Source organism: Oncorhynchus masou, unplaced genomic scaffold (assembly GCF_036934945.1).
Source record: "Oncorhynchus masou masou isolate Uvic2021 unplaced genomic scaffold, UVic_Omas_1.1 unplaced_scaffold_1028, whole genome shotgun sequence".
In the NCBI taxonomy this organism is placed as follows: domain Eukaryota; kingdom Metazoa; phylum Chordata; class Actinopteri; order Salmoniformes; family Salmonidae; genus Oncorhynchus; species Oncorhynchus masou.
In genome coordinates, this window is record NW_026999973.1 from 43,563 (window position 1) to 58,916 (window position 15,354).

The following is a 15,354-nucleotide window of genomic DNA, read 5'->3' on the forward strand; positions in this document are numbered from 1 at the left end:
CTTGTATCTCTCCTTCTCACCCTCTCCTCTTCTATCTTTCCTTCTTTACCTCTCCTCTTGTATCTCTCCTTCTCACCCTCTCCTCTTGTATCTCTCCTTCTCACCCTTCCCTCTTGTATCTCTCCTTCTCTACCTCTCCTCTTCTATCTTTCCTTCTTTACCTCTCCTCTTGTATCTCTCCTTCTCACCCTCTCCTCTTCTATCTTTCCTTCTTTACCTCTCCTCTTGTATCTCTCCTTCTCTACCGCTCCTTCTCACCCTCTCCTCTTGTATCTCTCCTTCTCTACCTCTCCTTCTTACCCTCTCCTCTTCTATCTTTCCTTCTTTACCTCTCCTCTTGTACCTCTCCTTCTCTACCTCTCCTTCTCTACCTCTCCTTCTCTACCTCTCCTTCTCACCCTCTCCTCTTGTATCTCTCCTTCTCTACCTCTCCTTCTTACCCTCTCCTTCTCTACCTCTCCTTCTCACCCTCTCCTCTTGTATCTCTCCTTCTCTACCTCTCCTTCTTACCCTCTCCTCTTCTATCTTTCCTTCTTTACCTCTCCTCTTGTATCTCTCCTTCTCTACCTCTCCTTCTCACCCTCTCCTTCTCTACCTCTCCTTCTCACCCTCTCCTCTTGTATCTCTCCTTCTCTACCTCTCCTTCTCACCCTCTCCTCTTGTATCTCTCCTTCTCTACCTCTCCTTCTCACCCTCTCCTCTTGTATCTCTCCTTCTCTACCTCTCCTCTCACCCTCTCCTCTTGTATCTCTCCTTCTCTACCTCTCCTTCTCATCTCCTCTTGTATCTCTCCTTTCTACCTCTCCTTCTCTACCTCTCCTTCTCACCCTCTCTTGTATCTCTCCTTCTCTATCTCTCCTCTACCTCTCCTTCTCACCCTCTCCTCTTCTATCTTTCTTTCTTTACCTCTCCTCTTGTATCTCTCCTTCTCTACCTCTCCTTCTCTATCTCTCCTCTTGTATCTCTCCTTCTCTATCTCTCCTTCTCTACCTCTCCTTCTCACCCTCTCCTCTTCTATCTTTCCTTCTTTACCTCTCCTCTTGTATCTCTCCTTCTCAGGGAGAAGTGTTGTGAACAGCTCTTACCTCGAACTCAGACATCCACATTAACCACATACTAATGTCAATGAAAGATGTGCAATTACTGTCATTTTTAGTTATTTCATGGTAGGGTTTGAGTGCTAGAGAAGTTCCCCAAGTTAGTCATCATCTCAATGTTCTCTCTCCTCTGCAATCACTGCACAGCATGTCTCAGTAAATAGAGGATAGACTAAATGGACAGACATGTGGAGTAAGCCTCTCTAAACCCTCCACTATCTTTCCAATCCTCTGATAGCCAGACCCGCCCCAGTGATGATTATATGACTGGCATTACTGTCATTACTTTCACTGCAGAATTGTCTCCTTATCTCGTGTTCGATACATGGACCTTTATAATTCCAAATAGACTTGCCCAGAACTGGCTGAGAGTTTGTGTTTCGAGGGGTGGACACTTCGCTAGTCTCATTAGTATATTTTCTAACACGTCTCCCCCCAGAACTTAGAGCATCTGACGCATAATACAACATTTTAGTTCTGGTTGTCCGAGATGAAAGATGATACAGTAACATGTCTTGTGTTGAGCAATAGAACTACAAATCCCATGATGCCTGTATTTCCTGCCACAGAAAAAGCTCCCTCTGACAGCACTGTCCCAGGCCATGCAGGATGGAGGAAGCCAGCTGGGGGAGGAGTCACTGATTGGGTGAGTGTGGAGCAATGACAGCAGACATGTATGGGGCTGGTTTCCCAGGTACAATGGAGATTCTCCATGCTTCTTAGTCCAAGACCAGGCTGCATCTGTGTTTGGCAAACCAGACAATGATATCTATGGTTTGAACATGTTCAACATGCAGATTCAGAAAGATTCAGTTAGGGAAGTTAGTCCATAAGCACAGAACATGATGAGATCCCAGGACTAAACTAGTGAGAGTTAGTTATACAGGGATGGATATGGTTGTTTAAAAGGCCCCAAATGTGTTTGTGGTATTCCTACAATATATATTACTCTCAGCTTCACGGTGATAATGGTCTCTCTCTCTCCTCTTTCTCTCTGTTTATCTGTGTATATGTGTCTTTACATGTGTGTGTGTGTGTGGCAGTAAGATGATGGATGTATGTGGGGAGGCAGAGAGCAGACTAGCGTCTGAGCTGATGCAACACGAGGTCCAGCTAGAGAGAGACATCCTGGAACCTCTCAACCAGCTAGCAGAGGTGACCACCAACACTCTCCATATCTTACCCTGGCATTGATAACACTGAGCATGCCAATGGTCATACTAATGATAATGACACCATTTATGATCTCTCCTATACCTACCCAGGTGGACATTCCCAACATCCTGAGACAGAGGAAACAGCTGGCTAAGCTAGTCCTAGACTATGACTCAGCCAGGGCCAGGTACTCTACTACAACCCCAGAGCCAGTTACTAGACTAGAACCCCAGAGCCAGGTACTGTATTAGAACCCCCAGAGCCAGATACTGGACTAGAACCTCAGAGCCAGATACTGGACTAGAACCTCAGAGCCAGTTACTGGACTAGAACCTCAGAGCCAGTTACTGGACTAGAACCCCCAGAGCCAGCTACTGGACTAGAACCCCAGAGCCATTTACTGGATTAGAACCCCAGAGCCAGTCACTGGATTAGAACCCCAGAGCCAGATACTGGACTAGAACCCCAGAGCCAGCTACTGGACTAGAACCCCAGAGCCAGCTACTGGACTAGAACCCCAGAGCCAGCTACTGGACTAGAACCCCAGAGCCAGCTACTGGACTAGAACCCCAGAGCCAGCTACTGGACTAGAACCCCAGAGCCAGCTACTGGACTAGAACCCCAGAGCTAGCTACTGGACTAGAACCCCAGAGCCAGCTACTGGACTAGAACCCCAGAGCCAGCTACTGGACTAGAACCCCAGAGCCAGCTACTGGACTAGAACCCCAGAGCTAGCTACTGGACTAGAACCCCAAAAATAAAGCTATGCCAAATACATGTTTTTATTTTGCAAAAGTTGTATGTGCATTTCTCAAGTAAAATCTATGTTCACACATAGATTAGACAAAGTTCCACATCTCCATGATATTTTCTTTTTGTTCCAGGTGGTTGCAGGCAAGCAAGTCTATTCACTTTTCCACCAACTACCAGGCCACGGCCGCCAAGGTTGAGACTCTCAAAGACGAGATGGACGAGGCCCTGAACAAAGTGGAGATGTGTAAGGTACTGTAGGTAGTATTCATAAGTCGAGTTAGACATTTTCAATGAAAGGGAACTGGTCACCCGTGAGCAACATGCATACTGTAGTAACAAGACTCTGGAGAAAAGCTGTTGTTTTATAGATTGATTTGGGATAAAAACAGAACAGCTGTTTTTTACAGATTGATTCACCATATCAAGTGTCTCCACTGAAATCATGTCAACATGTATTTACTTTCATAGTGTATTGAACTGATATCATTTAAGGGAGATCTATTGGCACCAAATGTGCACATACATCAGAGGATGTAATGGGTGGGCAAAGTGGTACACATACATCAGAGGATGTAATGGGTGGGCAAAGTGGTGCACATACATCAGAGGATGTAATGGGTGGGCAAAGTGGTGCACATACATCAGAGGATGTAATGGGTGGGCAAAGTGGTGCACATACAGCAGAGGATGTAATGGGTGGGCAAAGTGGTGCACATACAGCAGAGGATGTAATGGGTGGGCAAAGTGGTGCACATACAGCAGAGGATGTAATGGGTGGGCAAAGTGGTACACATACAGCAGAGGATGTAATGGGTGGGCAAAGTGGTGCACATACAGCAGAGGATGTAATGGGTGGGCAAAGTGGTACACATACAGCAGAGGATGTAATGGGTGGGCAAAGTGGTGCACATACAGCAGAGGATGTAATGGGTGGGCAAAGTGGTGCACATACAGCAGAGGATGTAATGGGTGGGCAAAGTGGTGCACATACAGCAGAGGATGTAATGGGTGGGCAAAGTGGTGCACATACAGCAGAGGATGTAATGGGTGGGCAAAGTGGTGCACATACAGCAGAGGATGTAATGGGTGGGCAAAGTGGTGCACATACAGCAGAGGATGTAATGGGTGGGCAAAGTGGTACACATACAGCAGAGGATGTAATGGGCAAAGTGGTGCACATACAGCAGAGGATGTAATGGGTGGGCAAAGTGGTGCACATACAGCAGAGGATGTAATGGGTGGGCAAAGTGGTACACATACAGCAGAGGATGTAATGGGTGGGCAAAGTGGTACACATACAGCAGAGGATGTAATGGGTGGGCAAAGTGGTACACATACAGCAGAGGATGTAATGGGTGGGCAAAGTGGTACACATACAGCAGAGGATGTAATGGGTGGGCAAAGTGGTACACATACAGCAGAGGATGTAATGGGTGGGCAAAGTGGTACACATACAGCAGAGGATGTAATGGGTGGGCAAAGTGGTGCACATGTAATGGGTGGGCAAAGTGGTGCACATACAGCAGAGGATGTAATGGGTGGGCAAAGTGGTAACATACAGCAGAGGATGTAATGGGGGCAAAGTGGTACACATACAGCAGAGGATGTAATGGGTGGGCAAAGTGGTGCACATACAGCAGAGGATGTAATGGGCAAAGTGGTACACATACAGCAGAGGATGTAATGGGTGGGCAAAGTGGTACACATACAGCAGAGGATGTAATGGGTGGGCAAAGTGGTGCACATACAGCAGAGGATGTAATGGGTGGGCAAAGTGGTACACATACAGCAGAGGATGTAATGGGCAAAGTGGTACACATACAGCAGAGGATGTAATGGGCAAAGTGGTGCACATACAGCAGAGGATGTAATGGGTGGGCAAAGTGGTACACATACAGCAGAGGATGTAATGGGTGGGCAAAGTGGTACACATACATCAGAGGATGTAATGGGTGGGCAAAGTGGTACACATACAGCAGAGGATGTAATGGGTGGGCAAAGTGGTACACATACAGCAGAGGATGTAATGGGTGGGCAAAGTGGTACACATACAGCAGAGGATGTAATGGGCAAAGTGGTGCACATACAGCAGAGGATGTAATGGGTGGGCAAAGTGGTGCACATACAGCAGAGGATGTAATGGGTGGGCAAAGTGGTACACATACAGCAGAGGATGTAATGGGTGGGCAAAGTGGTACACATACAGCAGAGGATGTAATGGGTGGGCAAAGTGGTACACATACAGCAGAGGATGTAATGGGTGGGCAAAGTGGTACACATACAGCAGAGGATGTAATGGGCAAAGTGGTACACATACAGCAGAGGATGTAATGGGTGGGCAAAGTGGTACACATACAGCAGAGGATGTAATGGGTGGGCAAAGTGGTACACATACAGCAGAGGATGTAATGGGTGGGCAAAGTGGTACACATACAGCAGAGGATGTAATGGGTGGGCAAAGTGGTACACATACAGCAGAGGATGTAATGGGCAAAGTGGTGCACATACAGCAGAGGATGTAATGGGTGGGCAAAGTGGTGCACATACAGCAGAGGATGTAATGGGTATGGCAACAGTGGTTATTGTGACAGGGGTACAGCAGAGGATGTAATGGGTGGGCAAAGTGGTGCACATACAGCAGAGGATGTAATGGGCAAAGTGGTACACATACAGCAGAGGATGTAATGGGTGGGCAAAGTGGTGCACATACAGCAGAGGATGTAATGGGTGGGAACAAAGTGGTGCACATACAGCAGAGGATGTAATGGGTAAAAGTGGTGACATGAACAGAGGATGTAATGGGTGGGCAAAGTGGTGCACATACAGCAGAGGATGTAATGGGTGGGCAAAGTGGTACACATACAGCAGAGGATGTAATGGGCAAAGTGGTTATTGTGACATACAGCAGGGATGTAATGGGTGTGAACAGTGGTACACATACAGCAGAGGATGTAATGGGTGGGCAAAGTGGTGCACATACAGCAGAGGATGTAATGGGTGGGCAAAGTGGTGCACATACAGCAGAGGATGTAATGGGTGGGCAAAGTGGTGCACATACAGCAGAGGATGTAATGGGTGGGCAAAGTGGTGCACATACAGCAGAGGATGTAATGGGTGGGCAAAGTGGTACACATACAGCAGAGGATGTAATGGGTGGGCAGGGGTAGTGGTACACATATGAACAGAGGATGTAATGGGTGAAGTGGTGCACATACAGCAGAGGATGTAATGGGTGGGCAAAGTGGTACACATACAGCAGAGGATGTAATGGGTGGGCAAAGTTATTGTGACACATGACAGCAGAGGATGTAATGGGCAAAGTGGTACACATACAGCAGAGGATGTAATGGGTGGGCAAAGTGGTACACATACAGCAGAACAGGATGTAATGGGTGGGCAAAGTGGTACACATACAGCAGAGGATGTAATGGGTGGGCAAAGTGGTACACATACAGCAGAGGATGTAATGGGTGGGCAAAGTGGTGACACATACAGCAGAGGATGTAATGGGCAAAGTGGTGACATACAGCAGAGGTTATGTAATGGGGTATGAACAAAGGTTATTGTACAGGGGTATGAACAGAGGATGTAATGGGTGGGCAAAGTGGTACACATACAGCAGAGGATGTAATGGGTGGGCAAAGTGGTGCACATACAGCAGAGGATGTAATGGGTGGGCAAAGTGGTACACATACAGCAGAGGATGTAATGGGTGGGCAAAGTGGTAGAAGTAGGTTTCCAGCACTATGAAAAAACTCAGTACAAAGGAACGTCTAGGGACAATACAGGGCAGCATGAGAGCACACACTCCTGATATTCCCAGTATTCCTAGATGACCTTGGGAAATTGGGAATACCTTCCTGCTCTAATGACTGGAGGTAAAGTTGAAAAGATGGCGGCATATTCCAGCTAAGGCTTCTTAATCATGACAGGATCATATCTGATGACCTGGCTGAAAAGAGGGTTATTGTGACAGGGGTATGAACAGGGGGTTATTGTGACAGGGGTATGAACAGAGGGTTATTGTGACAGGGGTATGAACAGAGGGTTATTGTGACAGGGGTATGAACAGAAGGTTATTGTGACAGGGGTTATTGTGACAGGGGTTATTGTGACAGGGGTATGAACAGACAGGGGGTTATTGTGACAGGGGTATGAACAGGGGGTTATTGTGACAGGTATGAACAGGGGGTTATTGTGACAGGTATGAACAGAAGGTTATTGTGACAGGGGTATGAACAGAAGGTTATTGTGACAGGGGTATGAACAGAAGGTTATTGTGACAGGGGTATGAACAGAAGGTTATTGTGACAGGGGTATGAACAGGGGGTTATTGTGACAGGGGTATGAACAGGGGTTATTGTGACAGGGGTATGAACAGGGGGTTATTGTGACAGGGGTATGAACAGGGGTTATTGTGACAGGGGTATGAACAGAAGGTTATTGTGACAGGGGTATGAACAGAAGGTTATTGTGACAGGGGTATGAACAGAAGGTTATTGTGACAGGGGTATGAACAGGGGGTTATTGTGACAGGGGTATGAACAGAAGGTTATTGTGACAGGGGTATGAACAGAAGGTTATTGTGACAGGGGTATGAACAGAAGGTTATTGTGACAGGGGTATGAACAGAAGGTTATTGTGAACAGGGGTATGAACAGGGGTTATTGTGACAGGGGTATGAACAGAAGGTTATTGTGACAGGGGTATGAACAGAAGGTTATTGTGACAGGGGTATGAACAGAAGGTTATTGTGACAGGGGTATGAACAGAAGGTTATTGTGACAGGGGTATGAACAGAAGGTTATTGTGACAGGGGTATGAACAGAAGGTTATTGTGACTGGTATGAACAGAAGGTTATTGTGACAGGGGTATGAACAGAAGGTTATTGTGACAGGGGTATGAACAGAAGGTTATTGTGACAGGGGTATGAACAGAAGGTTATTGTGACAGGGGTATGAACAGAAGGTTATTGTGACAGGGGTATGAACAGAAGGTTATTGTGACAGGGGTATGAACAGAGGGTTATTGTGACAGGGGTATGAACAGAGGGTTATTGTGACAGGGGTATGAACAGAGGGTTATTGTGACAGGGGTATGAACAGAAGGTTATTGTGACAGGGGTATGAACAGAAGGTTATTGTGACAGGTATGAACAGGGGTTATTGTGACAGGGGTATGAACAGGGGTTATTGTGACAGGGGTATGAACAGGGGGTTATTGTGACGGGTATGAACAGGGGGTTATTGTGACAGGGGTATGAACAGAAGGTTATTGTGACAGGGGTATGAACAGGGGGTTATTGTGACGGGTATGAACAGGGGGTTATTGTGACAGGGGTATGAACAGAAGGTTATTGTGACAGGGGTATGAACAGAAGGTTATTGTGACAGGGGTATGAACAGAAGGTTATTGTGACAGGGGTATGAACAGGGGGTTATTGTGACAGGGGTATGAACAGAAGGTTATTGTGACAGGGGTATGAACAGAAGGTTATTGTGACAGGGGTATGAACAGAAGGTTATTGTGACAGGGGTATGAACAGAAGGTTATTGTGACAGGGGTATGAACAGAAGGTTATTGTGACAGGGGTATGAACAGAAGGTTATTGTGACAGGGGTATGAACAGAAGGTTATTGTGACTGGTATGAACAGAAGGTTATTGTGACTGGTATGAACAGAAGGTTATTGTGACAGGGGTATGAACAGAAGGTTATTGTGACAGGGGTATGAACAGAAGGTTATTGTGACAGGGGTATGAACAGAAGGTTATTGTGACAGGGGTATGAACAGAAGGTTATTGTGACAGGGGTATGAACAGAAGGTTATTGTGACAGGGGTATGAACAGAAGGTTATTGTGACAGGGGTATGAACAGAAGGTTATTGTGACAGGGGTATGAACAGAAGGTTATTGTGACAGGGGTATGAACAGAAGGTTATTGTGACAGGGGTATGAACAGAAGGTTATTGTGACAGGGGTATGAACAGAAGGTTATTGTGACAGGGGTATGAACAGAAGGTTATTGTGACAGGGGTATGAACAGAAGGTTATTGTGACAGGGGTATGAACAGAAGGTTATTGTGACAGGGGTATGAACAGAAGGTTATTGTGACAGGGGTATGAACAGAAGGTTATTGTGACAGGGGTATGAACAGAAGGTTATTGTGACAGGGGTATGAACAGAAGGTTATTGTGACAGGGGTATGAACAGAAGGTTATTGTGACAGGGGAACAGATGAACAGAAGGTTATTGTGACAGGGGTATGAACAGAAGGTTATTGTGACAGGGGTATGAACAGAAGGTTATTGTGACAGGGTATGAACAGAAGGTTATTGTGACAGGGGTATGAACAGAAGGTTATTGTGACAGGGGTATGAACAGAAGGTTATTGTGACAGGGGTATGAACAGAAGGTTATTGTGACAGGGGTATGAACAGAAGGTTATTGTGACAGGGGTATGAACAGAAGGTTATTGTGACAGGGGTATGAACAGAAGGTTATTGTGACAGGGGTATGAACAGAAGGTTATTGTGACAGGGGTATGAACAGAAGGTTATTGTGACAGGGGTATGAACAGAAGGTTATTGTGACAGGGGTATGAACAGAAGGTTATTGTGACAGGGGTATGAACAGAAGGTTATTGTGACAGGGGTATGAACAGAAGGTTATTGTGACAGGGGTATGAACAGAAGGTTATTGTGACAGGGGTATGAACAGAAGGTTATTGTGACAGGGGTATGAACAGAAGGTTATTGTGACAGGGGTATGAACAGAAGGTTATTGTGACAGGGGTATGAACAGAAGGTTATTGTGACAGGGTATGAACAGAAGGTTATTGTGACAGGGGTATGAACAGAAGGTTATTGTGACAGGGGTATGAACAGAAGGTTATTGTGACAGGGGTATGAACAGAAGGTTATTGTGACAGGGGTATGAACAGAAGGTTATTGTGACAGGGGTATGAACAGAAGGTTATTGTGACAGGGGTATGAACAGAAGGTTATTGTGACAGGGGTATGAACAGAAGGTTATTGTGACAGGGGTATGAACAGAAGGTTATTGTGACAGGGGTATGAACAGAAGGTTATTGTGACAGGGGTATGAACAGAAGGTTATTGTGACAGGGGTATGAACAGAAGGTTATTGTGACAGGGGTATGAACAGAAGGTTATTGTGACAGGGGTATGAACAGAAGGTTATTGTGACAGGGGTATGAACAGAAGGTTATTGTGACAGGGGTATGAACAGAAGGTTATTGTGACAGGGGTATGAACAGAAGGTTATTGTGACAGGGGTATGAACAGAAGGTTATTGTGACAGGGGTATGAACAGAAGGTTATTGTGACAGGGGTATGAACAGAAGGTTATTGTGACAGGGGTATGAACAGAAGGTTATTGTGACAGGGGTATGAACAGAAGGTTATTGTGACAGGGGTATGAACAGAAGGTTATTGTGACAGGGGTATGAACAGAAGGTTATTGTGACAGGGGTATGAACAGAAGGTTATTGTGACAGGGGTATGAACAGAAGGTTATTGTGACAGGTATGAACAGAAGGTTATTGTGACAGGGGTATGAACAGAAGGTTATTGTGACAGGGGTATGAACAGAAGGTTATTGTGACAGGGGTATGAACAGAAGGTTATTGTGACAGGGGTATGAACAGAAGGTTATTGTGACAGGGGTATGAACAGAAGGTTATTGTGACAGGTATGAACAGAAGGTTATTGTGACAGGTATGAACAGAAGGTTATTGTGACAGGGGTATGAACAGAAGGTTATTGTGACAGGGGTATGAACAGAAGGTTATTGTGACAGGGGTATGAACAGAAGGTTATTGTGACAGGGGTATGAACAGAAGGTTATTGTGACAGGGGTATGAACAGAAGGTTATTGTGACAGGGGTATGAACAGAAGGTTATTGTGACAGGGGTATAAACAGAAGGTTATTGTGACAGGGGTATGAACAGAAGGTTATTGTGACAGGGGTATGAACAGAAGGTTATTGTGACAGGGGTATAAACAGAAGGTTATTGTGACAGGGGTATGAACAGAAGGTTATTGTGACAGGGGTATGAACAGAAGGTTATTGTGACAGGGGTATGAACAGAAGGTTATTGTGACAGGGGTATGAACAGAAGGTTATTGTGACAGGGGTATGAACAGAAGGTTATTGTGACAGGTATGAACAGAAGGTTATTGTGACAGGGGTATGAACAGAAGGTTATTGTTACAGGGGTATGAACAGAAGGTTATTGTGACAGGGGTATGAACAGAAGGTTATTGTGACAGGGGTATGAACAGAAGGTTATTGTGACAGGTATGAACAGAAGGTTATTGTGACAGGGGTATGAACAGAAGGTTATTGTGACAGGGGTATGAACAGAAGGTTATTGTTACAGGGGTATGAACAGAAGGTTATTGTGACAGGGGTATGAACAGAAGGTTATTGTGACAGGTATGAACAGAAGGTTATTGTTACAGGGGTATGAACAGAAGGTTATTGTGACAGGGGTATGAACAGAAGGTTATTGTGACAGGGGTATGAACAGAAGGTTATTGTGACAGGTATGAACAGAAGGTTATTGTGACAGGAGTATGAACAGAAGGTTATTGTGACAGGTATGAACAGAAGGTTATTGTGACAGGAGTATGAACAGAAGGGTATTGTGACAGGGGTATAAACAGAAGGTTATTGTGACAGGGGTATAAACAGAAGGTTATTGTGACAGGAGTATGAACAGAAGGTTATTGTGACAGGGGTATGAACAGAAGGTTATTGTGACAGGTATGAACAGAAGGTTATTGTGACAGGAGTATGAACAGAAGGTTATTGTGACAGGTATGAACAGAAGGTTATTGTGACAGGAGTATGAACAGAAGGTTATTGTGACAGGGGTATAAACAGAAGGTTATTGTGACAGGGGTATAAACAGAAGGATATTGTGACAGGGGTATGAACAGAAGGTTATTGTGACAGGGGTATGAACAGAAGGTTATTGTGACAGGGGTATGAACAGAAGGTTATTGTGACAGGGGTATGAACAGAAGGTTATTGTGACAGGGGTATGAACAGAAGGTTATTGTGACAGGGGTATGAACAGAAGGTTATTGTGACAGGGGTATGAACAGAAGGTTATTGTGACAGGGGTATGAACAGAAGGTTATTGTGACAGGGGTATGAACAGAAGGTTATTGTTACAGGGGTATGAACAGAAGGTTATTGTGACAGGTATGAACAGAAGGTTATTGTGACAGGTATGAACAGAAGGTTATTGTTACAGGGGTATAAACAGAAGGTTATTGTGACAGGTATGAACAGAACCTGACATACATGTTATTAGGGCTATGTTATTAAAGGGCCGTGACTGTGCTGTCAGTTACCTATACATGCTATTCACATTGTCAGGTTCAATGTTCAGGTTCAATGATCCAGAGGGATATCAAAGAAAGGCTAGATTTATTAACCACAATGGGTGTTGCAGCTTCAAGACCTCCGTCTCGGCCCCCTTTCCCAAACAGACTCCCCCCTTCTGTGTCGAGGATGAATACTCTATCTCTGTGGTGTAGACCCAATCAGAAGTGGGTCTCCACCACATTTGGAGGGACAAGATGCTGATGTTCACGTCTTCCTTCCTCAGGACCAGCTGTCTGCTGACATGTACAACTTCTCCTCCAAGGAGGGCGACTACGCCCGATACTATGTTATTGTGAGTATCCTTCATCCTGGCTATATCATAACATCATCATTTCCTTCAGATCACATTTCACCCACATTAGCTCATCATTTGACATGTTACATTACAGTAGGGAAGTATTGGATTGAATAACTTTCTTGACCCCCAGGGAATTTAAGGTGTGGCATTTGGAATAAATTGAATGTGATACAATATAATTGTGTGTGATGCCATGTGAATGTGTGATGCCATGTGAATGTGTGATGCCATGTGAATGTGTGATGCCATGTGAATGTATGTGATGCCATGTGAATGTGTGTGATGCCATGTGAATGTGTGTGATGCCATGTGAATGTGTGTGATGCCATGTGAATGTGTGATGCCATGTGAATGTGTGTGATGCCATGTGAATGTGTGTGATGCCATGTGAATGTGTGTGATGCCATGTGAATGTGTGTGATGCCATGTGAATGTGTGTGATGCCATGTGAATGTGTGTGATGCCATGTGAATGTGTGATGCCATGTGAATGTGTGTGATGCCTTGTGAATGTGTGATGCCATGTGAATGTGTGATGCCATGTGAATGTGTGATGCCATGTGAATGTGTGTGATGCCATGTGAATGTGTGTGATGCCATGTGAATGTGTGTGATGCCATGTGAATGTGTGATGCCATGTGAATGTGTGTGATGCCATGTGAATGTGTGTGATGCCATGTGAATGTGTGATGCCATGTGAATGTGTGATGCCATGTGAATGTGTGATGCCATGTGAATGTGTGTGATGCCATGTGAATGTGTGTGATGCCATGTGAATGTGTGATGCCATGTGAATGTGTGATGCCATGTGAATGTGTGTGATGCCATGTGAATGTGTGTGATGCCATGTGAATGTGTGTGATGCCATGTGAATGATGCCATGTGAATGTGTGTGATGCCATGTGAATGTGTGATGCCATGTGTTTGTGTGTGATGCCATGTGAATGTGTGTGATGCCATGTGAATGTGTGTGATGCCATGTGAATGTGTGTGATGCCATGTGAATGTGTGTGATGCCATGTGAATGTGTGTGATGCCATGTGAATGTGTGTGATGCCATGTGAATGTGTGTGATGCCATGTGAATGTGTGATGCCATGTGAATGTGTGTGATGCCATGTGAATGTGTGTGATGCCATGTGAATGTGTGTGATGCCATGTGAATGTGTGTGATGTCATGTGAATGTGTGATGCCATGTGAATGTGTGATGCCATGTGAATGTGTGTGATGCCATGTGAATGTGTGATGCCATGTGAATGTGTGTGATGCCATGTGAATGTGTGTGATGCCATGTGAATGTGTGATGCCATGTGAATGTGTGTGATGCCATGTGAATGTGTGAGATGCCATGTGAATGTGTGATGCCATGTGAATGTGTGTGATGCCATGTGAATGTGTGATGCCATGTGAACGTGTATCAGTTGGTAGAGGCCCAGGCTGACTACCACAGGAGGTCTCTGGCTGCTCTGGAAGGAGTCCTGCCGACCATACAGGCACAGAACGGTAAAGGAGACCTTAATGAATCAAAACCTGTTAACAATTTTCTTGATAAAATACCAAACATTAATGTTCTTCCCCTGCAAGAATAAATTCAGCTGAATGTTGATTCAAAATGCTTTCTCACTTCATGCAATGAATGTTCTGACTGCATCACCTTGGTCAGATATGTGTTACCTCTAACCAGTAGTCTCTTTCATTTCAAAGCCACTATTCACAAAGCACAGCCAACTGTTCATGTCATGTTAAGTAGGATACCGAGTCTGATAAAGGTTTGATATAAAAAGAGAAAATCTCAAGTGACTTTACTGGCATCTGTTTGTTAAGTCTTGGCTCTTCATTTCCTTAGCAGTAAAACAAAGAGGTGCTAATGAGCAGTTTTTCTCTGACTTAATGAAATAGGAATTAGATTGAATCAGGTTAAATGAGATTTGAGTGAAAATGGCTCTATTGTCTTAAAAACATCTACAGTCACATCTGGGCCGGTATCCCCCTGTCTGTATAAAGCTGATTCATTATGAACTGAACGGCTAAACTGGTCCTAGATCAGCAGTCCTACTCTGAGCGCTTTTTGAATAGAGGCCCTGGTCTCACTCTGGAACAGATCCATTAATGACATGTGCTAAGATGCAGTTGGTTATTAGTGAGCAATCGGTTAGTCGTGCTCTAAAATGACAGGAATAAACTAGCAGTCAGAACAGAATCTTTGTTTCCTCACATACGGTTCATGATAATGAAACTGACCTACGCTGGCGGCCATGTTGTGCCCTGTGTACAGACTCATGGATGGAGAAGCCTGCGTACGGCACGGCTCTGGAAGAGCACCTGAAGAGGAGTAACCGTGAGATCGCCCTGCCCTTAGAGGCCTGTGTCATGATGCTGCTGGAGACTGGCATGAAGGAGGAGGTAACCATCACCATGACGATGATGAGGAAAAGAATGGACTAGCGCAGGGATCAACTAGATCTTTTCTTGAGTGGATGGTCAGGGGGCCAGAATAGAATTACAAATCATTTGTAGACTGCAAATTGACTGCAAGAAGCCCAAACAGATATAATATTGGACTAAAACATAATAATTTCAAACCTTGCTTACATTTGTATACGATCACATACTGTATATCTCTCTATTAT

At 44.9% G+C, this 15,354-nt stretch overlaps 1 protein-coding gene across 2 annotated transcripts in view; it reads left to right on the top strand.

Moving 5' to 3' along the window:
• Positions 1-15,354, top strand: part of LOC135528760 (rho GTPase-activating protein 17-like) — a 52,323-nt gene that overhangs the window by 31,487 nt on the left and 5,482 nt on the right. For both annotated transcript variants that reach the window (XM_064957827.1, XM_064957828.1), the window contains exons 4-10: positions 1,667-1,743; positions 2,141-2,252; positions 2,363-2,439; positions 3,137-3,254; positions 12,651-12,719; positions 14,146-14,227; positions 15,000-15,127. In XM_064957827.1, the coding sequence (XP_064813899.1) occupies positions 1,667-1,743; positions 2,141-2,252; positions 2,363-2,439; positions 3,137-3,254; positions 12,651-12,719; positions 14,146-14,227; positions 15,000-15,127 (663 nt within the window). The remainder of the gene's footprint in view (positions 1-1,666; positions 1,744-2,140; positions 2,253-2,362; positions 2,440-3,136; positions 3,255-12,650; positions 12,720-14,145; positions 14,228-14,999; positions 15,128-15,354) is intronic.